The 25,310-nt window shown below is 42.6% G+C and overlaps 1 protein-coding gene across 13 annotated transcripts in view; it reads right to left on the bottom strand.

Moving 5' to 3' along the window:
• The window catches only part of ARVCF (ARVCF delta catenin family member), a 447,669-nt gene that overhangs the window by 9,817 nt on the left and 412,542 nt on the right, over window positions 1-25,310 (bottom strand). For 12 of the 13 annotated variants that reach the window (XM_059713468.1, XM_019486607.2, XM_019486608.2 and 9 more), the window contains 7 exons: window positions 16,862-16,989; window positions 15,264-15,414; window positions 13,820-14,012; window positions 12,476-12,587; window positions 11,458-11,548; window positions 10,173-10,226; window positions 1,546-1,637 (listed from right to left, as the gene is read on the bottom strand). In XM_059713468.1, the coding sequence (XP_059569451.1) occupies window positions 1,546-1,637; window positions 10,173-10,226; window positions 11,458-11,548; window positions 12,476-12,587; window positions 13,820-14,012; window positions 15,264-15,414; window positions 16,862-16,989 (821 nt within the window). The remainder of the gene's footprint in view (window positions 1-1,545; window positions 1,638-10,172; window positions 10,227-11,457; window positions 11,549-12,475; window positions 12,588-13,819; window positions 14,013-15,263; window positions 15,415-16,861; window positions 16,990-25,310) is intronic. The other variant, XM_059713469.1, reaches the window with a different exon arrangement.

Here is a 25,310-nt window from a genome sequence, read left to right as displayed (position 1 = left end):
AAGGTCTCCTAATCCATCCACAGCCATAATCTTCACCCATTTGCAGTACCAGATAATGGAAGGTCACGTTGAAATAAGAGTGGAGGCTTGGCGCACACCCCAGGTAAAGAAGTCAGTGTTTTTCCTCCGTCACACTGCAGCCGTATGACTCAAGACTCTGATTCGCTCTGGGCCCGCTAATGAAACAGTAAGGAAGTCGGATTTGGCACTGTGGGGTTATCACACAAGAATGGATTATATTAATGAGGTTGCCAAATGAGAAGCTTCTGACAAGAGCCTTAATAGAGCCTTGAAACTGAAAAGCAGGAATAAGCAGTGTTAAAAAAAAGCCTACGGATTGCAGCCGTCATCCATTTTGAACAACCTGGGAAAAAGGCAGGGGTTGCTGGGAATTGTTTAATCCCGACTATTTGTGCTCAGACTCTAATACAGACAGGCCATGGGCAGAAGAATGTCCTATTGCCTCAATAGGATTTCTTTCTAAGTCTTATTTCTATGTGCCATTACTCTGCATCTCACTAATTGCAAAGAGCCTTTCCTTTTCAAGTGCCTGGCCACTGAACACAAATCATTTGAATTTTCAGTGCTGTCACAAAACACTTTGAGGTTTCCCTGTAGATGCTCCAGGCTCACCAGCATTGAGGGTACCAGTGTCAACTTACTGAAAGCCAACAACAAGGATCCTTGTCACAAACTCATTTCATCGTGTCTGGTTTTTCCTAGTGATGACAGACCCAGGAGAGAGTGCATGAGAGGTTGTTTTTTTCTTTTTGAGGGAGGGAAAAAGCAATGAGCCATTGTACTATTGGGAGCACAAAGCAGCTGCTTATCAAAACTTAGCTAAAACTATCCATGAATACAAGAAAAATTGCATGGAACAAATCAAACCAGACTTGTACACAGCTTGCTGTGCCCAACCTAATGCCTACGATGGAAAGAGAAGGGGGAGATCCATCAGATATGGTTTTTCAATCAGAAACAGGCTGGAAGGAGGAGTGTTGAAAATTTGATGAAAAGAAGCACACATGGATGTATGTGTGTGCACACATGTCCTTGGTCCATATCTACTGGATGACTATGGACTAAACAATGGGAAAATATATACTGTACGTCACAGGTTTTCCATAGACATGCAAGCTTTCATTTGCTTCTTGCCATGAAAAGCATAAAGGCGTGTAACTGCTTGAAGTCACTATTCTCAGAACAAAGTCTCCTGCGTCGCTGTATGTGTTAGGGCTGGGGACTGTGACTAGATGCAGGAACTGAAAGTGATAACGCAAATAATTCTGTTTCAAAACTGCATAAACCATTTGAGCACATATTTGTCTATAAAATCAACATCTGCAGTTGCTTCCTTATGGGAAAGGAACAGTTGTTTTTCATTGAAAGCTGGTTGGTGATGGGTTAGGAAATGGAGCTTTTACATCTTATAAAATCCTTTACAGCCCCTTGCTGAGCACTTGTAACATGCATTTTCTTTGCAGCATATGCTGGGCCTCCTAGCTTGTGGCACCAGCTGGCTTTGGGAATAAGCTGGCAGCTTACTTTTAAAGGTTCTTTCTCTGATGCGTCCCCAACATTATCACTGGTCTTGTACTTGCGCTCTTTGTCCCGGTGGTCGATGGTAGAGTAGCCATCTGGGGAGGAATGACATGGCAGTCAGACAACAGCAATCCCAACAGCAATAAACTTTGCAGATCAGAAACACAAGTCATCAAAACCAAAACATTGGAGGGGGGGGGTATTCAATGTGGGCTGTGGCCCTGAAACTTTATTTGTACCAGCTTCCCTGAAAAAAATAACTCCATTTTCTAATAGCACATCAATATCAAGGACTGGTCCTGCATTAACAAGAAGCACTGTTTTCATTCTGGTCTGCTGCAGTTCAGTAGTAGCCTGCCCAAGGAAAGGAACAAGCTATTTCACACCCTGTAGCTAACAAGTTCCAAATCCAGAGAAAAATCTTATGTTTTTAGCTTGGTGACTTGATTAATTGGCTGTGTTCATACGCTGGGGGGTGTGAAACACGTTCCCACTCTTTCTGAACTTGACTACAAGCAAGACATGACAATAATTTAGAAAAAGTCCCCTTTGGAGCTGTGAAGAAAAGGGGCTGGTAGAGCTGCGGATCTGGAAGCAAACCCTGCGGTGCTGGGCTTGCCTCTCATTACAAAGTGGCGCCTTCTGGTGATTTTTCTCCTTGGCAATTGAGCAGCAAGATGAATTCAGTATTTAAGACAGAAAGAGGGTTGGGGAGGGCTTTCCAAAGAAACATTTTAATTATTTCAGAACCTGCCTGACACCAAATAATCATCAGGGGTTGCAAATATTAATTTGTTTTCCTGATGCATCAAGTTTCTGTTGTTATCAGTGACAAATAGATCTTCCTTCCAACTTTGACAGCATTGTAATCTGGATCAAGCAGCAGTCATATTTATGGGCTATAGTAAAGCTTTTGTCTCTCTCCAGGTAATTAAGGTATCATTATTGGTTTTACTTCCTGTCAAACCATCTTCTCTGAACTCCACAAAAAAAGATTTTTTACAGAAAGCGCCAGAAGATCTCGTCTCTCAGCTTCTTGCCTCTATACAAGAAGTTCTCTAAAGATGGATCAGTCAGTAAAGCTTTCTTTTTGTGGCAATATAGAAAATGAGCCATTCTAAGCAAACAGCATGAAAAGCGAGACAAACCGAGTGACCTGTACCATGTATGTTCTGCACAGCGGTGGCCTTCAAAAAGGGTGGGAAGGGTGCAATCCAGTAAGTTCACAAGACAACCTAAGTCTTCATATTTGGCACAGTAGATCAAAACACGCCTGGGCCTGGCAAAAGGCTTTTGAGGTGGTCCATATAGTTATGAAGAGAATATAACATCAAGGAGAGAATCCGTAATGACGCTGATGAAAATGACTGAAATTGTGCATCACGGTTATGGATATAGTCGTAGCTTGAGACCTACTGCTATATACAGCTTAGCTTCTCTACTCCCAGCTATTTGTTGACAATGAAGATATCTAACATTCCTGACTGTCCCAGTAAGACCAAAAAATAAATTGCAGACACAGACTCTCCACCCAGTCAACATTTCTGATGGCGTGTACAATACATCTTTCACTTCCAAATTACACTCAAATATACTTGCTGGTAAATCATATGCTGACATTAAGACTTTATCATTCCTTTGGGACTCAAAGGCATGAACAGCTACGCAGTTAAATGATGATAAAAGCAGGCTGCCCGGCAAAAAGTCAAATCCCAATGTCAACTAAGCAACATCCATTTCCTTTTAAAAATGACTCATTTAATTTACATTTGCATAAAATAGTACATGCAGATTTGTGTATTGCCTTTCGCCAGGAATGATCCCAAAGCACTTTAGAAACAAACTAACACAGAAAGGGAAGCTTATGCCTGGCCCTGAAATGCAACCAGCATTGAAGAGCTGCGCGCCAACTCTTTAACGCTTCATAGCAGCACAGATCAGGAGGCAAAGAATATCACCGCAAGCAACTGGAGACACAGTGTTCATTTTAAATAGCCTTAACCACTGCTTACTCACCAACTCAGCAAACCTAACATTGAGCAAAGTTCCAGGAATCTTGAGTGATAAAAAACCCCAAGAACTTGGTTTTCATATCTAAGCCAGGAGGCATTTTGCAACTCCTACCGTCACCCTCAGCACGATGTGGTCTGCCTGCTAACGGTGCCACACACGTCGGTGTTATTGGATTGTGTGCTGCTAGTTACCTTACACTCTGCTGGGCTGGTATTAAGCAAGGGCAGACTGGGCTAGGAAGTTTGTGGCTTGAGTCACTAAAATAAAATAAATATTTTGCAGGAGGCTGTACCAGCAAAGTAAGACCTTACTGGGCAGAAGGCAATATGATGGAATTTGCAAATCTGGATCTCTCCCTGTTTCCCGTTTAATTCTAAAAATCCAACTTAATTCCTGAGAAGGAACCTGAAGTGTGTCTTAGGGCTTGTTTTTGCAAGCAAGGGAATTCAGATTAAGGCAGGATGTAAACTTAAAACCCAGTAACTATTCCTGAGTCACGCCCTAGGTGGGCCCTCTTATTTCAGAATAAAAGCATTTTATTCCAGACTAATTCAATCCACTTCGGAATACACGAGTCTTCTTGTTTCACTGCTAATCCAGCTTGCTTTATTTCTTTGCACCTTATTACTTCTTCCCTCATGACACATATAGCTTTCTTGAATGCTTCTCACCCTGTCTGTAGTGAGATTGCTTTACCTCCACATATTAAGCACCTGAGAGGCCCTCCACTATCACCTTGCATGTCCCCACTTCCCTTATCAAATTCAGCTTGTACACCAATTGCTCTCATCTTTTTCTTGGACATAAATTCTTTCCTTGAAGCAGGTCATTATCACATCCACACGCAATACGTTTATAGCCTTTAGCAGTCAACATTGACTCTACTTTTAATGGATGACAGCGCAGCCAACCTGGTTCCTGCCTAGACCCCCTGGTGAAATCTATGTAAAACTGGACATGCCCTTGTGAGAGAACCAGGCTCTGCACGTGGGCCAATATTACTCATTTGGCTTCCACATTCACATCCGAACTTTGCAATCAGCTTTCTCATTGTCAAAATGACACTATAACCCAGAACCTTGTCTATAATGCCATCTAACTGAGGATAAAGCTTGTCCTTCTTTCCCCATTTATTGATGGTCACAGTTATACAAGACTTCCTGTAGGCAGTAGTAAATCTTGCTGTGACAACCTGCCCAGACACTGTCTCACCGAGGTAAACTGTGTGCTTACTATAGCAATCCCATCCTTATGCTTCAGAGTAAAAAAAAAAAAAAAAAAAAAAGTATAATTTCCAACTATCACCTTTCTTGTGCACGGCGTACATGGACAGCAATGTGCAATTTCCTTGACTCCTTGGCTAACAGCTGAGTCTGGCCTGGAGCAAACAGAGTCCTAACACTCCAATTCACAATACATGTAATATGTTCAGCTGTTACCTGAAATCAGTGACCATTTCCATTTGTTGGGCTTGACAGGCCTGGATTGATATCTGATGAAATCAATGAAACAAGAGCATAACAGGAAGACTGTGAACAAGTCAACACTGCGGGCAAAGTGGATGAATTAGAGGCATTAAGCATAGCCATAAAGAAATTATGAAGATGGGATAAGCAAAAGCTTTGGAAGGTCAATTAAAGAATGCATCAAGAAAGCAACTTATGAAGACAATACACCAAAAGTGAAGTTGTCTGGAAACATGCTGTGGCCAAAAATACAAGCAGGAAAAAAAGGCTACAGGTAAACTGACAACAAATACTGAAGGAGTGGGGGAAACCTGTAAGGAGTACCGTATTTTCTTGCATATAACACATCCCCCAAATAGATGCACACCCTATTTTTGGAAGGTCCCAAAAGGAAGGGAGGGGTAGCAGTGTTCCAGAGCCACATTAATTAATACAGCCACTGCTCCCCCTTGAAAATTTCTGGACCTATGGGGAGCCCTTTTCTTCAGATATAATGCACATCCCTATTTTCTCCAGCTGGTTTTGGAGGGCAAAGATGTGAGTTATATGTGCGAAAACACGGTATTTTGACTGTGCATTAAACCCAAGGTGCCCTCCTGATTCAAGCATTTTTAACATGCAATATGTCAGGGGAGCTTGCAGGGTAGATTGATATCAGCACTGACTTAAAATCAGAAGAAAAAAATGGAAAGAGCAGGGAAGAAATTAAAAAGAGGAGAGCTGCAGGTATAGACTACACAGGGGATGAGTTGTTAAAAGTTGTCAGGAAAAGGGCCAACAAGACATCAGAAAAAAATATACAAGAGGGTATGGGGCATATGGGAAATACCACATGACCAGTCACAGACACCAGTGGTATTAACTTTCAGAAAAGGAAATCTTACCAATCAGAATAATTAGAGATACAAACTTACTTCAAGTATGGAGAAAAATCATGATAATGTTAACTGTCAATAGATTAAGCCATTTTTGTGGGAAGTAGTGAATAAGGAACAATGCTGGCTTCAAACCAGCCTGACACTGTATGGATCAGAGATCTAAGCTCCGGTGATTAATGAAAAAAATAAGAAAGGAGATTTAAAGATGTTTGGGGGTTTTTTTCCACTGACGTGACAGAGGCATTTGAATCAGCTTGAAGGGAAGCATTATGGAAGGTAGCAAAATGATATGACATTCAGCTAGGGTAATGGCATTTCTAAAAGTTATATACAAGGATTCTGACAATGCAGTAAAAGTTGATGGAAAATTAAGTAACAGGTTTGAGTTAAAGTTTGGTGTAAGGTAGGGGGTTCTAGAAGCACTGGTAATATTCATCATGTTCTGAAACAGGGTATTAAGAACACAATAGTTGGAGGGAGACATCCGATGATCTAGAGGTAAGCCCTTTAGCTTGTGCAGATGACATTGCACAACTGGCAGACATGTCTGAATGAATAATGATGCTCTTCCCTACCTTGCAAAACTAATACATTCAACTTGGCCTTACATTAAATGCCAAGGTGACAAAGCAGTTGCATCTTGAAAAAAACACAATAGATAAAGTGTGGGAAGGCAGCAATAGTGAAGCTGTAGAATAAGCTGGATACTTGGAAAACTTGATCAGGATGGTTCTATCAAATGATAAAGTTAAAAAAGAGATGAGCATTAGCCGATGAAATTACGTACTGATCAAAGCGTTATATTTAGTATCAAAGGGCAAATTTAACAAGCTCATCTATTAATAGTATTATTTATGGACTCAAAGCAGCATCATTACATGAAAGAGATATCAATAGCCCACAGGTAGCACAGGGGAGAGGTCTCTGAAAGACGATAGGTGTAAAGTGGAACAATTTTAAGACAAATGAATTTGAAAGGAGAAATCACATTTCAGGATTGGCTACAACTGAAAAGATCATGGTGAAGACACAGCAGATGACAAACACAACCAAGATCAGGCTGACCCAGAGACCAATTAGATGAATAAGCGTGGCATACACAGACATGATACAGCAGGGTATCATGGAGCTGGGTTTAATGGAGAAAACTCTGGAGAAGAATACACGATGGCTCTGAAACACTCCCGATGTCTGCCATGGTAGAAGGAGAATTAGAGGATAGAGTTAATCAAAATGGCTTTTCTTGAACAGGTCCCCCTGTAGAAAAGCCCTTAGGAATGTATAAACTATTAGGACTTTGGCTGGAAGAGCCTGAGGAAAGGCGAGTCCAACAGTCACTTGTTATGCCATTTTCATGGAGTGCAGCAGACCAAACCTGTTAGCGCGCTCCCTGTCAGTTGACCTTTTCAGGGTAGTCACGGGGAGATATAAGAATGCCTGAGCTGTTGGCCTTTGCTGATTTAAAAATATCCAAGAGCAGAAATCTGGAAAGCCTGTACCTGAGACCCTAGGGCCGCCTATACACGAGCAGTGAGGCTGTTCCGATGCATTGTAATTACAGCACGGCGGACCAGACTCAATTCATTAAGTCTGCTGGAGTGTGGTGATTACCGTGCTCCAGCTGACTCCAGTGTCTCATGTATTGATGGCCCCGCACTGAAAACTAGTGGCGGGGTGCTCTAACTAAAGCTCATTCGACAAGCTTTAGTTAAAGTGACCCCGCTGTCATTTTTCAGCGTGGGGGCGCTGATACACAAGATGCTCTGGGTGCTTTAATTAGATCGGCTCTTGGAGCTAATCTAGTTAAAGTGCCTTCCCCCCATTCCCGGAGCACATGTATAAATGCCCTAGTTTTCTATTGGTAGCGCAAAGATTTGAAAACAGAACCTGACAGGCAAGAAACACTTCTGACACTGCCCACCAACTTCCAGTTCGCCCTCCGCCATTCCAATAACCCCTAAAATACACTAAGCTGTGATTAATATTTTTCTCTGAACAGTTTATTACAATCCTGTGGCTACAGATCTGGGTTTCTCACTGCTAGACTAGTTAGTACATAGCTATCCTGTTGTGTGATGTTCTTTGATATTATTTTCTTCCATGGTGAAGACAAACATTTCTGTCTTCCCTTAAATAAGTACATACGGACAGTTTGTTCATGCCAGCTGAGATGTTGTCAGCAGAGGACATGAAAGGTGATATCTTTCTGTTATTCTAATGTTGTGGACAAGCTTGCTTTTCAGCAGGGGCTCAATCATATTGCCATTTTTGCAGGTACAATCACAGCTAGTAAGACATCAAATGCACAGATGTGTCAGTACAAAGATTTGCAGCTGGATAAATTGAAGCAGATCCTTCTTTTACTGGCAGAGTCTTTCACTTATCAATCTCAAAGCACTGCAAAGGAACAGGTACGTGTTAGTCCTAGTATACAGCTAGGAAATGGAGGTACAGATTGGTTAACAGTAATTCAATGGCAGAGCCAGGAATAAAACCCAGTCCTCCTGACTTCCAGCCCCATTTCCTTATATGCTAGCCCAACACAGCTTTCCATACAAGCACTGCAGCCTTCATCTTGAGGACTCTTGCCTCAGGTATGTATGTGAACAGAAAAACCTATAACTATTCTTGTTCCAGGGGAAGGTCAGGAGTCACAGGGTTTAAATCCCTGCTTTCTTTCAAATTCATGATGACAAGGAAGCACCTGAGGCTTTTAATTATTCTTCCTCTCCACCAGAGCCTTAGTACCTGAATCAAATCGTTCTGACATCCATGCCAGGAAGTCTATCATCATCTGGGGAGAGATCATGTCTCACAGATTCAGCTTTGCTTCTTTCCTAAATAACATGAGTTTCTCCTGCTGCTGTTCCACATCTGAAAAATAGTGCAATGCCTGAACCACCCATCTGGTTTAAATTTATCTACCTCTTCACCCTTACAACTTCATATGCTTGCATGCAAGGGTTGTATAATTCATGAGGTTTAAAAGAAATCTGTCACTTCAGATACTGGTGTGGGAGTTCCTGGTGTGTTTACCAGTATCAGGGTGGAGGGTTTCAAAGTACTGGTAAAATCCCTCTCTACAGCACTGGGTGCTACAAGCAAAGCAATTGGCTGTCCAGTTATAAATGCATGTTATACATGGATGCCTGCATTACTGAGATGGATTGAACGGGTTATGTTTGGTCTGCAGCATCTCGGTCTCCTTTGGTCTTTGCAGGTTTCAAATCCACAAGAGACCCTGGAGAAGTCTGCTGAAAGAAACCTGCTCCTGTACCTTCCTTGTAGGGGGGAAAATTAAGCTGCTTTGTTTGGCTCTTGAAAGATGCCCTTTATATTCAGCAGAGCTGAAGCATAAAGATGAGAAGTCATTGCTTCCTCATGGGCTAGGTTTTTTTTAACATGCCAGGAGGAACAGGGTTTATTTGTTCTCCTAATTTTTAATGTGCATTCATACAGGGCTAAATGTGTAATACTACACCCAGGCAAAATTCCCACTGGGGCAGGAGGAAACATCTCAAGTTCTTTGAAGACTGTGGCCACTCGTTATTAAGCTGTAGTCTGGCACCCGTCCCGTCCCTCTGGGGGGAATTTTACTATCGTCCTACTTAAAGAAAAAAAAATCTTTCTTTTCTTGTCCTTTGAAGGACCCAATCCAAGCTGCGAAGTGACAAACTCACTGTCAGCACTGGGGAAAGAGTGAAACTAGAAAGGAAAAGTAAAGAAACTTAAAAATAAACTATTCCTTTCTTCTCATTTCTTGCAGGTGGAGTTAACGTTGATGTTTCATTATCAGTCAAAGTGTGATATTCACATGGATTTAAAGTCAGCAAATTAGTGTCCCGCTTTTAAGAAAAAATACATTCTGTAAATCTCAGGACTTTTGGATGTCTCACTACAGGATGCAATTGGTGACATTCTATACAAGGCTGTAGTGCTTGTACAGAAAATTGTGTTGGGCTAGCATATAAGGAAATGGGGCTGGAAGTCAGGGGGATTGGGTTTTATTCCTGGCTTTGCCAAGATGTGAAAGAGCTGGAAATACCAGTGTATTTGCATTCTCTGGCTCAAGTAGTGGAGAAACCTGTGCGTGCACAATACACTCATGTTTAAGAAAAACAGACGATTGATCTTTTGGAAGGAAACGTTCTGCTTTTAAATGTCAGCTTTATCCACTTGAAAGAATATCTTCCAGAGAAAGAGCTGAACTTTCTCATGAGTGACAGTATGCTCTATTGAAGCAGACAGAGGGTCGATCCATGACTGCATTTACCTGGACCAAGTTCATCCATAGGTATCATATCACGACTTCCAGCCTTCTCGTTATCTACAAAACAGAAGCATCAAAACTATTTGTACTGTGCTTGCTGGGAGGAATGCAGAGCAGGCTTGGATTAATCACAGGGCCAGAGGAAAGAGGGGAGCCCATAACTTACTGAATGCAAGAGGCTATAATGAAACAACATTTAAATTCTGATCATTCAGGAAGGAAGGTTCTGCTGCAAGGAGCACTCAAGCTCACATGCCTTGTGCTACGGTGCCGTGACACATACTGGGACATTCCCCTATTCCAGCAGCATCGTGTCTGCTCTGGACTGGGATAAGTTTTCTGTAGTTTATTTTTATATCTGGCCAAAATGGAATGAGATTCTCTCCTCTGCCCAGAGAGAGGAGCAATCAGGAGGACATACAGGGTTTTGAGAGGATAATTTTCATATTGGTTCCTATCTCCAACATGATGAACAATACAAGACAAAGGAGGTGAACACAGAACTGACCACGGCCTGCAGCCAGAACACCTTGGGAGTGGTTCTGTCAGATCTGACCACCTACGCACAGATGAGTCTGAGCCAGTACTTGGATAAGAGCCCTCCAAGGACAACTCAAGTGACAGAGGATACAGTGCTGGTGACTCAGTGAAGACTTTTTTTCAAACTCAGTACTGAACCAGCGTTTCAACTGCACTGGAGCGGTGAAGGTGATTTCTTCAGCAGGAGATGTACAAGATCTAATGACTTGTGCTTATTAAACATACCACATTTATATCACAAGTGCAAGGTTGTTAGTCTCCTGGGCTAAATTCCAATTGGGTAGGATCACAGGGGAGTAGGGCTGGAAGGGACCTCATAAGATCATCTAGTCCAGCCTCCTGCTCAAGGCAGGATCATCCCTGATTAAACCATCCCGGCCAAGTGTCTGCATAACCTGCTTTTAAAAGTTTCCAAGGATGGAGATTTCACAACTTCTTTAGGCAGCCTGTTCCAATGCTTAACTACCCTCAAAGTCAGAAAGTCTGACATCACGCCTACTTTAAATCTCCCTATAAGTTTGCAACTGAGCTTTTTATCCTGAACTACACAGCTATCAGGTATTTCATGACAGATTCCATGTCTATGTAGTTTATAAAGTTGATAGCTTTGGGATCTTTGGATGAAAGGCACCATAGAAACAAACAAATTGTTATTTTGATCCCAGCCCCACAACACTACTATTACAGAATAGCAAAACAGCCTGGGGAGGGAGAATCATTACAACTCATACGAAAGACCAGCACTGACCTTGGCTTTTATCCACTAATGGCAGAGTGCTGTCATCATAGCCAGACTTGCCAGAAGTACCTTTGGATCCCTTTGGTGTTGCAGAAACAGTCTAAAAGACAAACCACCAGAGTAAGACGCTGCTGTGGTTGCTGCAAACAGAGCGATTGACAGATCCAATTAACAACCAAGCAAAACACCGCTTCAGAATCATGTTCTGGAACCCCGTTCCTGTTCCATCTGCTGCTGATTCATGGATCTTCAATCACAACCCAATTAAGGATTAGAATCATAGAAAATTAGGGTTGGAAGGTACCTCAGGAGGTCATCTAGTCCAACCCCCTCCTCAAAGCAGGATCAGCCCCAACTAGATAATTCCAGCCAGGTTTGTCTAGCCAGGTCTTAAAAACCTCCAAGGATGGGGATTCCACCACCTCTCTGGTAACCCGTTCCAGTGCTTCACCACCCTCCTAGTAAGAAAGTTTTTCCTAATATCCAACCTAAACTTCTCTTGCTGCAACTTGTGGCCATCGCTCCTTGTTCTGTCATCTGCCACCACTGAGAACAAGTTTAGCTTCTGAGTATTGTCCATTCCACTACAGTGCTACTGATGGCTTCTCCTTTCCTTGTCATTTAACTGGGCAAGCAAGTAGCTGCATTTGCAGGTGCAAAGTGACAGCCATTGCTTTTCAGACAAAGAAACCAGAGGCATCTTCATAAACAGAACAGGCAGCTGCCATATGAAGTGTATGCCTGGTAACCAGTGATCAACAATGCAATGTATGCTTGTAGAGGGTTACGTCTAACGTTGCAAGGTCCCAAAGCATGAAGGACAGATGCCGTTAATTTTAGGCATGCAACAATAAGTATATTTATGACCTCATTAAAAAAACAATTATCACCTAAAACCAGAAACTTCTCTGTCAAACTCTGCCCCCGACATAGTAAGGAGTTAGGCCTGCACACTGAGGGAAAGATAACATATCTCACGGAGCTTTCTCTGAACACTGACTTGGACTCTAGGACTCTGCATCTTTACCTGGAAATGGGATTTGTTCCACCCATCTTTCTGAAGAACGCTTCGTAGTTCTTTGTAGCTCCAGACCATCTGAAGAACATGAGATGCTGCCTTTGTCTCCCGGGGGGACTGGCTGATTTACGAGACAAAATTAAACCCTCAAAGATTAGAAGTTCACAAACTGACCCTGTAAGCTAAAATCCTAAACATTCCAGCAGACCTATCATTTCCCATAAAGAATTAAGATAGCTGCTCAAAGAATATATTTTGGGGTCAAACTTGTCTAATAAGGGTCCATCTAGTGCATATATGAAAACACATCTGTTCATATAAAAAGCCACCGGCATGAACAAAAGAAGTTGTGAATTATGCAGACGTGAGATTTTCCTTTGCATTAGCATGCAGACATAGTACACAGATCTTCTGCTTGGTGAATTCCACTTTTTGTATTAAGCCTTTATTTAGGTCAAGACAGAAAAGTTGAGCACCCAAGCCCTAACAGCAAGCAAGTGTGAAGCATCTCTGGAAAACAATCTCTCAGTGTCTTAGAGTCATCTTCAACATCTTTGGCCCAGTTGTACATGTGCTCCGTAACAAACTCAGTTGAGTCAACACGTGGTTTAAACCATATGCTTAAGAGCAACATGGATGAAAGAATAAACCTAACTAATTCTTACCTGAAAAACATTTTTCATTTATTCTTTACAAGTAAGTACCAGACTGCTACATAAAGCAATACAGTGCCAAGGTGCTGGCTGATTCTTACTTGCAAAAAACAATGCAGAAGAATAAAGTAACCTTCAGGTATGTTCTCAAAAGTCTGATAAAATCATTTATATATACACTCATTTCTGCTTCCTGGAAATAAAGGAGGCAGCTCTTCTCAAAGCTATCAAGAGTTTTTTTGACAAAGTACCATGATGCAAAAGTGTTACTTTAAATTATCACCTCCAAGCTATTAGGCAGAATGATTACTACCCTCATGAAACATTTTATTTAAAAGTAATAAAGTTTTATCACTTGCATTCCAGAAATGGAATATTACCACTGGATGAAGGTCTCCCACTCTGCAAATAAAGGTCATGGTTTCACTGCAAATGATGTCTGATAAATGCAGACGCAATGCTAAGACACACCAGGCCAAGAGAGATTGCATCCTACAATGAGAGAACATTATATTCTATTGAGCTTATCTCTGGGGTCCAGTAAACCTGTTACAGGCACTGCTGTAGGATTTGTTTTTATTAAACATTTTTAGGACTCTGGTTACAGAGCTGAAAGGTCAAGATGGTTGGACACCATCACAAAGCAAAACGTCGCTGTTCACAGTGGGTTTTCTGTATATTGTTTTCAGTTGGAACCTACCTTGATTTGCTGATTGTTACTAGCTTCTGAATGCCCTGGGTCTGGATCAGGGACCTTGCATTTTCTGAACTGTCAGTAATGATTTCATGGATGGTATTCAAGACTGCAACCACTGTATCCTCTTCCAGGTTTTTAGCAGATCTCTGCTGCCTACTAGGCAAATTTCTTACCAGCTCACCCATGGCATAACTACCTAGATAAGGGGAGGAGACATCATTAGGCAGACGCAATAAACACTGCATCCCAGTCTGCATCCTTTGCACAGTCCAAAGAGCTTTCAGCATCAGTTTCTTGGATCCTAAGACTGTAAGTTAATAGTGTATTTATCATTAATTATGACAAAGTGCTTGAGAATTAATAGCCAAAGCAATGTCATGCAGCACAATGGATGCTAAAGATAACAGGGAAAAAAAGTTTCCAACCTTTGCTGAGAACTTCATGGCCAACATATATCATGCCTTGCTGTGCCTGAGGCTAAAAGCATTCAGCAACTGCTGCTAATACCGAATGTTAATGCTAATGTGCACACATACCATTTATTCAACTTAGCCTTGTAACAGGCCTGCTGGGGTGAGAGGTGCAGCCATGCATCTATTAACCTTCCCCTGAAAAAGGTAACAACCTTCCCTCCAGAGTACATTCAGCCTTCACTCTATACAGCATCGACAAGAAACCTCAGTCTTGGGTTTATGATTCCCTGGTGCATGTTTGCACCATTTGGTAGCAACATAAACCACAACTAGTTTAGAGGTAAGAAATCTGGGTGCATTTAAGGTAGGAATTGAAGATTGTTATTTATGAGGCATCAGCTGTGTTTTCAGCTCTGCATGCCGCAGGAACATTTCCTTGCCCAACAAGGTTACAGCTGAAACCAATCATACAAATTGCTGGAAACACACCAGAAGGCTCAGAGGAAAAGTTTAATGTGGAACTGAGCCTTTGTGATTTCAATTTAATGAAGACATGGGTGCATTTTAGCCAAGCTGGATTATTGCTGGCAAGTGTCACAGAGCAACTAAGTTTTAAGGAAGAGGTTTTGAATGGAGAGAGCATGGATGCCTGGCCTCTGGGTATAGGGGCCGGCACAGAAGCACAGAGAATCCCATAATGGGGAGACATGAAACAGTTCACTGACAGAACAAAGGAGAAAAGAGTAACAAATCCAAAAGTCAGTGTTACTTCTGTAATGTATTCCAGTATCTGCTACAAAGTAAAGTTTCATTCCCATTAAGCCATGTCATCTGCAAGAACAAAAATTAGATGGACTGAAATTAAATTTGTAGATGGTGATTCTTCACTCAGTGCATATGTTGGCCTCTTATCCTTATGGGGGCTGTATGTAAAATAAACTACAGCCTCAAATATTCAACACGAGTCTGAATTATTTCTCAAGTCCGTGTGCGTCTCCTGGGTTGTGGCCCTGCAAGAGATGTTTGACAGGTACCTATGAGATCCTTGTTGCGACGGTCCATGGAGAGATTCCTCAGTGCAATCGACACCGCCCTCACAACCTTGTCCGAGTCAGACTGGAGAAGCTCCACGAGGACTGGTAAGCCCCTCTCCTTTCGTACTGTTGCACGGATGTATGTAGACCACTGATCATGAACGCACACAAAAAGAAAAACAATACATGGGGTTGTGAATATACAGGCCTATTTCCTCCCAGCTGGTATTTCTTTCAGTTGAAAGGCTGTTCAAGCTGAAAACCCCACACCTAGGATGAACCACCAATTTCTATAGCCTATATGGCTTGCATCATACCTAGCTGCCTTGGCTTATCAGCTTGAATATTATCTGCAATTTTTAATACATAATTCCATTTGTAATTATACATTAAAATGTGATTCCACCTTGAGATGAGTGTTAGGAAGCACTATCTTGCTGATTCACAGACTCTGCTGCTCTGGTTGATCAAGTATTCATTACTGAGAGCAGACAGATTATCACGGATGTTGTTGGGAAGAAGGATCTAGAAGCAATTTTGGGATGCAACTCCCCTCTGTGATTTGAAAAGCTGATGAACTGGGACAACATGCCATCCTGGGATCAGACCAAGCTGAGCTGTCTCTAAGAGAAGCTCTTATTAAGAAACCCCAGAATGAAAAGTTGACGAAAAAGTGAACTTGCTCCTGTTGACATCTGTATCCCCTTTCATCTCAGTGCCAACGCTTCAGTCATAAGGTGCTTTCAACTGGGCAAATCCATTATATATTTTTAAAACCGGCAAGTAAAATAGCATTCATTTTTCCCATTATCGTAAATCGTCTCAATAAAGGGAGGGAGATTCAATTTTGTGCCTGAACTGGTAAATTCTCATGACAATTTTGTAGGATGGCAACATTCACAAACACTCTAATATTTGCAAATACTATCTGCAAATTCTAAGCATAAGTACCATGCAGCTACCTTCTCTAACAGTATGAAAGAGGGAAAATGTCAGAACAGCTGGGGAACAAACAGGATTAGACAATTTTACTCCTCTTTTGTCACAGCATGTGTCTCATCTCCAGTGTTGTGTGGTGAATTTCTCTGGGACGGAGCTCTTCTTTCAGAGGCCAGGTTCAGGAGGTCTGGTTGTTTGCAATTCATTCCTCCCTGTTTACAGGTAGAGGCAGAAGGTCGAATTTTCAAAACTGCTTGGGTGAAGTGTAACAGGATTTATGCACCTAAGACACTGAGACACTTGACTGTTTTATGTCAGGTACCACAAGTGGAGAGTTTTTGTCTGGTCTGGGGAGTGATGGGTTGTGCTTTAGCCCTACCTGGCAGGCTGTAGGATCATGTCTCTGATGAATACTTTAACAAAGATATGCATGAAACTGCAATTTATTTTATTAAAAAGAAAACCACCCTAAGTAGTGCTGAAACCTTCTCTGGAAGCTAAATATTTTACACTCTGTCCAAACCAATACAAAAAAAAAAAAGGAATCACAAATGAAAAGTAACGGAGAACAGAGTGTAAGCTGCCAGGTTATATCACACCTAGAGGGTTCAATTCAGGGGGGTTGAAAAACGTGTACGTGGGGAATGTATTGTACTCACTGTCCAGTTTCCAGCACTGAGGTTCTGCAAAGCCCCTGCTGCAGCTTCCAAAGTGTTGAAATTCTGGCTTTCAGTGAGGATAGAGAGGTACAGTCGTACCACGTCTGGCTGGTAGAGCAATTCAAAGCCTGCAAGGAGAGAACATTGAGGAGTCAACACATAAATTGGTATTTGGTACCTCTTCACTTCTGGAGTATGTGAGAGAAGTTTGTGCTGCAGGAGCAGCACAAGGCTTGTGGTTGCACCTAGTCCACTCTGGTCTTGCCTGCTGGAAGTGACACACACTGGAAATCAGTAGCAGGACCTATGAACTCTCCAGCTCTGCTGTTCTGAGATACCCTGAGCACAAACTTGCTTTGCTGATTTTCAGGAAAGAGAATCCACCTCATTGCTACAGACTCAGAGATTTACTCTGTGCATTTAACTAACATGCTAAGCATGTGTGTGCACAGGTGTGTGGCACGAGGTCAGGCTTGTTGACAGTCATATCTGCATGGCTAAATGGGGAGCAAATTCAACTGGTGCTGCTTTTTGCATTCAGATCAATTGAAGTAGCTTTGGCAGGCACTGTTAACAGTGCCAATGTGAGACTGTGTAGCACGGTTACATTGAACTTCCCCTTCTGACTCCTGCCTGCTGAAAAAATATGGCGTGCAAAGTCAAAAAGAAGAATGAATGGGTAGGAAAGTGGAGAATGCCACCATTTTAGCTAAGGTTCAGACACTATGCAAAGACAGATAGACACTGTATTGCACCTAGAAACAGTGAAGGATATAATATACATTAAAGAATAATTCCCAAAGGCAAGGCACCCATTCTGTAGCCACAGATACGTGACTGGAGCCGGATGGTTTAGATTCTATAAGCTCTGCCATATATTCCCCTTTGTTATACTGGGTAAGTTACTCTTACTAACCACTGCGTTCTTGGTGTTTTTATCCAGAGGATTATCCTCATTTGTTATTGCTGTAACCACAGTGTCTAGGAGGTCCAGGATCCCACTGTGCTAGGTGCTGCACAGTGAGACAGCAGTTGCTCGTTTTGCAGGGCGTTTGTCATGCTAATTCAGTTGGATGATGCCCCTGCTCTTTCTTTGGGACCGGTTCTGAAACCACTGGTTGTTTATGTGGCAGTCTGTGGACAGGCATGTGATCTCAATTAGCATCTCTCCTGCCTGTAATCAGTTCCTTGCTTCCAGTACCAAGTGATATTGTCCTCAGTGAATGCCGGGCCAAAAATGGCTATTTAAAATATGAGACATTTTGGACTCTTTCTACTGCTCTCTGTTCTCACCAACAGCTTTGTGTTTTCTCTTAGTATCTCGATGGATTCATAGACCTCTTTCTTCTCACCTTGGATTCCTCTAGACAATAATATTTTCATTTGCTCTTTGGGCTCCCTTATTTTGCCCGTGCTTTCCTTACAGCAGTTTCCCCCCCAGTCACCGCTCTTTTCCACTTCCGAGAGAGAGTTGCTTTTTTTGTAAATCAAGTCTTTTGCTATTCTTCCTTCCAGTCACAAAGCTTTTAAAACAGCCTTTGTTGCATTTTCAAATTCTATTGGTATTGTTGGTCTTTGGACTTTCAACTATCGCGCTGTAAAAATTCTCCCCTTTTCTTTTCTTTATACGTTGCATAGCAAGTTTTAACTAGCTCACTGTTAATTTAAATCCTTATGCACAGGTAAGGTCTAATGGCTAGAGAGACAGTCCGGATGTATGGTGCCTTCTCTTGGCTAACGTACAACAGGCCTTGTTACACGTTAATTTTGGGTGGCTTCTGGAGCTCCTGGATTGTCCACATGTTAACACCTCTAAGTTGTTTAAAGCACTTGTTATGCAGCTCAAAGTTATGCCACTCTGGGGCAGGATTATCCCTCAGTCCACATAACCCAGCTCCTGTTCCATTAAGGTGTGGCCATCCCCACAGATGTGCTGCTCAAGTTGAAGGTGTGACCGTAGGCTAACACTAAGCTGATTAACATTTATGCGACCCTCAGTGTAATGTGCAACAAGGCCCAACGATTCATGAAACCATATATAACCACTTCGAGCCTCAGTTTCCCCCAGTATAAAAGGTGCAATTCTCAGCTTGTGAGAATGCTGCAAAGCTTCCCTGGTGTTTGGTGCAATCTTCCTTAGAAGTGCAAAAGCTGCGACTACCGAATCACGTTTCCCCATAACTTCTTTTTTAACAAAGTTTTAATTTAAAAAAGATAAAATCTGACAAGCCAGAAGGATAACGGCAAGGTTATAAGCACTGGGAGGGGTTACTTAGAGGCTGCGGAAGCTTTGTCATTGCAAGTTTTACGCAGAGGTTAGATAAACATTTATCTCGGCTATTTTAGACAGGGACAGTCCTGCCTTGAGAGGAGGGCTGGACTAGATGACGTCCGGAGAGCCCTTCTAGCCCAATTCTCCGACGATTCTATACAGAGAAAACATTACTGTACGAGGGATGCGGGCCCATATATGAGCTCATAATTGCCTGCGGCCAAATAGCTGGCAATTCTTCAGTCAATGTCCACTTATGAGCATTGCTTTAGATCGTCCTATCATAATTCTGACATCCTTGAGAACAACTCTCCCTACTCCCTAGTTACACAGCCTATAATTTATCCTCACAATCAATTTTTGTATCCTTTACCTGACATTTCTACCGTCCTCATCTCTACACTTCATTGCTCCTACCCATACTGTATTATTAATACGCAGTAATCATATCCCCTCCATTTTCTCCCTCCCCCACTTACCTACTGCAGACAGACCCTGCCGGTAGATCCTGGCATTCCAGTCACGTGCCTCTCACCATGTCTCTGTCATTACTTCTCTTCATGCATGACAGCCTCTTATTTTTCCTAGTTGTTTCCCATGTTTCCAGCATTACTGTAAGAGTGTTTCAGAAATGTTTCACCCCTTTTTTTTCTGCTAAATACTATTATCAGCATTGCCTATTGTAGTTACTGGCACAATTCTACTTCTGGGTGCAATCTCTTAAACAGCCAATTTGGAGAATGGCACCCTCCTGCTCCTCTTCCCCACCCCCAAAATATTGCTGAGCCTCGGCTCCCTTCCTGCCCGTTTTAAAGCCCTCCAACATCAGTCTTGCTATCTAGCCCAGAAGGCTCAGGGCATGCTTTGCTAAACAGGCTTATAACGAATGCCCCTCATGAGTTGATGCTCATTAGTAGAGAACAGACCCTCATGGTGATAATGGTCCTGCTGTACCTGAGGGTTTTTCCTCATCGATGACAACCTGACACTTTTCATAAGCGTTATATTCCCTTAAAAAAAAAACACAAATAATTTTTCTCTGTTCTCCATCTGCCTTCTGTCCTAATGAATCCAGCTCTGCTATTTATAGCATGGATTTTGTGTGCATTATTACAATTTCCTTACAGGGTTGTGTAGAGGCCTCAGACATTTTTTCCTGAAGTACTTTAAAGCACATTCCTAGGAAGCACAGCTGGTCTCCCCTCCATTAAGCACCTGCTTCTCTTCTAAACCTATTTCCTTAATTTCAAGATCATCTTAATTATTTTTCCAGGTACTGCTACTTTTGTGTAATATATGGCTAATTGCTTTTATCCGTTTTTTTTAAATGGAATTAAAAAGAAAGAGGGTCGTCAACGACTGGTAATGAGTCAACAAGAGAAAAATGTCAACTGCTTTCCTTTTGTGTCTTAAAAGGCTGTCGAAATGGCTGCACAGATTGAGCAAACACTTAAGGCCAGACTGAAGTCTCATGGAGGTACGTGAGACTTTTCCCTGTGAACAAGTTTAGCACTGAATCTGAATTTATACCTTTTTTCCCCTTGATGCTATGGATTGAAGTTATCTATAGGCTTCTTCCATTGTAGAAAATAAGGTACACGGGTTGTCTGTTGGGTCTTGTCTTTTAAGCAGGAAGGAGATGCAGGAGGTGACGGAGCCATCGAGATTTGGAGACATTCGCATTGTCTAGAAGGGCACCCCAGGCAACTAGCACGAGGGAATTTGATACCTTTCCCGCTTGGAAACGTTTTTATTCTCTAGTCTTGCGCATCGCTTATACCAGCCCCATCTTTAAGAATTTGTGGACTGAGGGGGGGCAGATGGGCTTCTCTGTTGCCTGTCAGGGCTGTTTCTTCATGGCCCAAGGGGGCAAGTTTGTGCGACCCTGGCACTAACTGAGAGGTGTCACATTGATGGCCCTCTGCTTATCCACAGAACAGAAGCAGCCTCGAGAGAAGGCAAAAAGCGTTACAAAACTACTTCATCAACACACTTCAGCCGTGCTTTGGAGGGACCACCTGGAGGGGACAGAGGGATTCAGTCCCTGGGATATGGCTATTCATTCCTCAGTCTCTCTGAAGAGCCCTAATTGTGTTGATGTCTGTGCAGTGGGCAAAGACCACCGACAGGAATTTTCCTGCCATGCACGGCCACGAGAAAGCCATCAGTTTGGACTGAATCGTGAGTCACAGTCTAAAACTATCTCTACCGGCCTACTGTACTGCTCTCTGAGCCACTAGTCCCCTCTTGGGAGAGATCACTACTGGGCACCACAAAGCAGCTTCCTTCATTCACAGCTGTGAGGCACATAAGTTGCTTATACATGTGCTCGGGGGTGCGGGCACTTTAATTAAAGCAGTTCCCGGACAGCTGCTCTAATTAAAACATCTTACCATCATGTGTATTAAGCTCCCACGTGTTTCAAAATGGCCGTGGGATGCTTTATCTAAAGCTCATTCAACGAGGGTTAGACAAAGCGCTCCCCCGGCCGTTTTGAAATGTGCGGGGGTTTAATACCTGTGAAGTGAGGCAATACTGGAGCGGTCTAATTCGGACATGAATGAGCATGTCTATAGGCAGCCATAGGCTCCGCAGGGCTTTGAACCCATTCTGCTGGCTGGAGGGAAGGAAGAAGAAACCAGAAGGGCAAAAGACACCAAGTGTAGGGATTGAATTCTGGTTGGGATACCAAGTCAACTTTTTTATAAAACTGATTTCTTAAAATCTGTGACTACTGTCCGCATTGTGTCTGTATTTAGCCACATTCTGGCAATAATTCAAACGATGGTACTAGATTTATTTCCTGGCTTGATAGGGCATCCCCAAGTTAAGATGATTATCCTCAGAAGAAAGTTACCAAACTCATCTCAACCTCCCCACCATTATTCAGGGCTTTATTCCCCCCTACAAGGCACAGGAAATGACGCGCTCATATGCTGTGCTGAGCTGACAGAACGCACCCATACGAATTGCTACGGGAACAGAAAAAGATTTGCTGGTATTATCTATCCTTGCAAAAACTCATCCAAATCACCATTTCAAAGGAAAAGTGGCAGAATTCATAAAAAGCTATTATACAGGACCGTGGCAAAGCTATAAAATGAACCCATCAATCTTTGGAGATTACTCAAATGTAGCTTGATAGTGATCCATTTCTGCGATAGTTATCCATTTTTTCAGGTATCTCTACATCGGCCACTTCAAATGGTGCTAAACAGGACTGCAACCACCAGATGGTGCAAGAACAATCCTGAACTGGGGCTCCCGTTCCTCTGCAAGGTCATATAAAAGTACATCTTGGAGAGTAAGCAAGCAGTTCTCTGAGCAACTACGAAACCATGTGCCAAAGGCAAAGAAACATGTCAGTAATGGAAACCAACATCGTGATTCTGTACGAAAGAGGAACTCGGCAGATCTTGGACTTCTGCCCTAATTCAGCAATGGGCTGGTAACTTCATTACAAACTGTGTAGTTCATTGTATGCAAGTTAAACAGTTGTAAACCAGAGCTCATGATTATTTTCAATAGAAACTGGGGCACTTTCAGAAGATGTGAGCAACAAAATGTTCCAGCAGTTCAACACAATACCTTGCTTTATAGCCCCCAAGAAAAACCTCCTGTAAGGGATTTCTTTTTTTTAAAGGACACAAAACATGATCAGTGTTTTTTCTTTACAAAACTAACATCAGGGCCATTCTGCATGCTGTGCTTCAGGAAATGGTGCACAAAGCAATCTTAATGTCAAGATAAATGTGCAAGCTTCTTCAAACTGAAGCATTTAAAGGGAGCACAAATGCAGTCAGATCCAATAGTCAAGTGCTTTGAATGATGGAGAATGCAGCCCAGTGCTGATAACTGTAGAATGCCAAGTGTCAAATTGCAGAGGGAAGGGAGAAGAGATGCTTCCTAGATAGCAAATTGCTGCAGCAATAGGAAGGAGAAATGAGAAAAAGAAGGTTCTGAATAATCCCTATAGCCTTCGCTTCAAGGTGCAGTATAAATCAGGATGGATAGATATTCTTACTAGAGAGGGTTGTGGATAGATTTCATCAAGAGCACTACATTCATTACAAAGCATGAGCCCTCCGCCTCCCCCCGCTCAAAAGAGGAGAGCCTAGCCTCTGAAGAGTGCAGAAAAGAACAGCCAAATCAATGTGCAGAAAAGAACAGCCGAATCAATGTGTAGTAATACACAAGATTCAAAATAATGAGGGAATAGTCGAATAGGAATTTTTCTACTCAGAAAACGAAGACCTAAGTGCGCAACCTTACTGAATACTTCAGTAAGTTGCACACAAATTCTAAAACTAAGCAAACTGGCAAACTTTCATCCCTCCCTCCATATGTGAAAGCTGGTAGCAAACAAGCGGTGGAACAAATCACGTGATGGGACACATAAAGAATCGACAGCAATAAGTTCCCAGAGTTACTCAAGAGAGCGGAATGCCGAGACAGCACAATGAGTCGCTCTGAATATAAAGACGACAGAGAGGCACCAAGGGAAGGAAACGAGAGAGGGTGGGAGAGTGACATAAAAAGGATGCATGAGAGATCAAGGGACCTTTCTCTCTCCTAGGATGCTTTATATTTCCATGGCTGTCACCGGGGGTCAGTAGAAGAATGCCCAGGTTAGTTTTATCCCAATAAATAAAATATACAGAGTATAAATTATTTAGATAAAGAGCTGTGCAAGGCAACTCAACAAGTTGACCATGTGTGAGATGTGGCATTTCCCCATTTTCCATGAGCAGACTTGTTATACTAGCACCGCTCCCTGTTTGCAAGTGACCTAGCAAAGCAAAATGCAAGCAGTATTTATTTTAGCAATACTTGCTGATGGCCCCCTCAGGACAGGGTGCTCAACATAATCGGCAAACCCTTTGGCTATGGGAGGAGGGAAGAAGGGTCACTGCACCAGTCCCCTCTTCCCCTGCCCCATCCACTAATTGGGACTGGGAAGTGCTAGGGGACTTGCAAATCCCCTAGCACTGGGAGGGAGGGAGCAGGCCTTGACTGTTGGTGACGTACTCGCTGCTCCCCAACCTGGTGGTTCAGAAGAGCGCTCTGATGTCTCCCTGGACCTGGTAAGCAGAAAGCAGGAAATACCCCACCAATGGGATAGGTGTGGGGAAGGGAAAATTGTCATAGGTGCCCTTTAACTGGTTAGGAAGCATGTTGATGAAACCCAATGTATTTAGCATCTGCAGGTCACCTTTAAATGAAAATGTAAAATCCAACTGTCACTTCCATCACCTTAACCTGCTCTAGATCCAGAGTTAACTCAGAGGCCTCTGGCGGAACGACTAAAATGCATGTCTCATGTAAATAGCTTTTTTCCTGTAACAGTCCCTGAAGATTCATATCTGACCTTGGTTTCTTTAAGTACAGTACATCAAACACCAGTTGCCTTCTTTCTTGCCAACATCCCAGCTCCAAAGTGATTTTTATTTACTTTTCACTGGTAGCAGAGTATGTTTCATTTTAAGGGAGAGAGGAAGAGGAAAGACTGCACAAACTATTTGGAAGAGATGTTACTATCTGAAAACAAACTTGAAAAAAATGGACACCCTGGGGTTTGCGATTGCATCTCAAATATGATCTGTTTGTTAGTAAAGATTTCACACCTCCCACAAAAGATTTAGGGCTACAACAAAATCACTGCAATTTCCAAATGTAGCTGGGGTTTTTCCAGCTCCTGCCTCATCATGAACAAAAAGACTTGAGCTTAGTCAAAAATTCTTCTGATGGTCCAGAAGCCAGAAGAGACTCCAGCTCCTCTCCCAGAGCTGAACTGACTGCAGTACTTCACTGTGTACAACCATTCACCCTGATGAGTCAAAAGGTCTCCAGGTAGGAAGCCCTGTGAACCAGAATTATCTTTACACAGAGAAAACAAGGCATTTCTCTTGGTGCGAAGAATTGTTCTTTTTTTCCCCTGAGGGTAAGGACCAAGCATGGCTTGCTAAGCATAGACCAGGGTGGCAGGGACATACAAAAGCAAAATCTGATTTGCAGCTCTTGGGGAGCTTCTACCTGGAGCTTTCAGCTTGGACCCATGAACCTAGCAGCTGACAAAATGCAGCAAAGGGAGGCCTTCCCAGAAGAGCCAGGTAACCAAGCAAGTGGTGCTTTCTCTGGCCTGTACTCAAGTTGCCATGTCTGGACTTCAGTGAGTTT

This window comes from Alligator mississippiensis, chromosome 10 (assembly GCF_030867095.1).
Source record: "Alligator mississippiensis isolate rAllMis1 chromosome 10, rAllMis1, whole genome shotgun sequence".
In the NCBI taxonomy this organism is placed as follows: Eukaryota; Metazoa; Chordata; order Crocodylia; family Alligatoridae; genus Alligator; species Alligator mississippiensis.
This window is presented reverse-complemented; position numbering and strand designations above follow the sequence as displayed.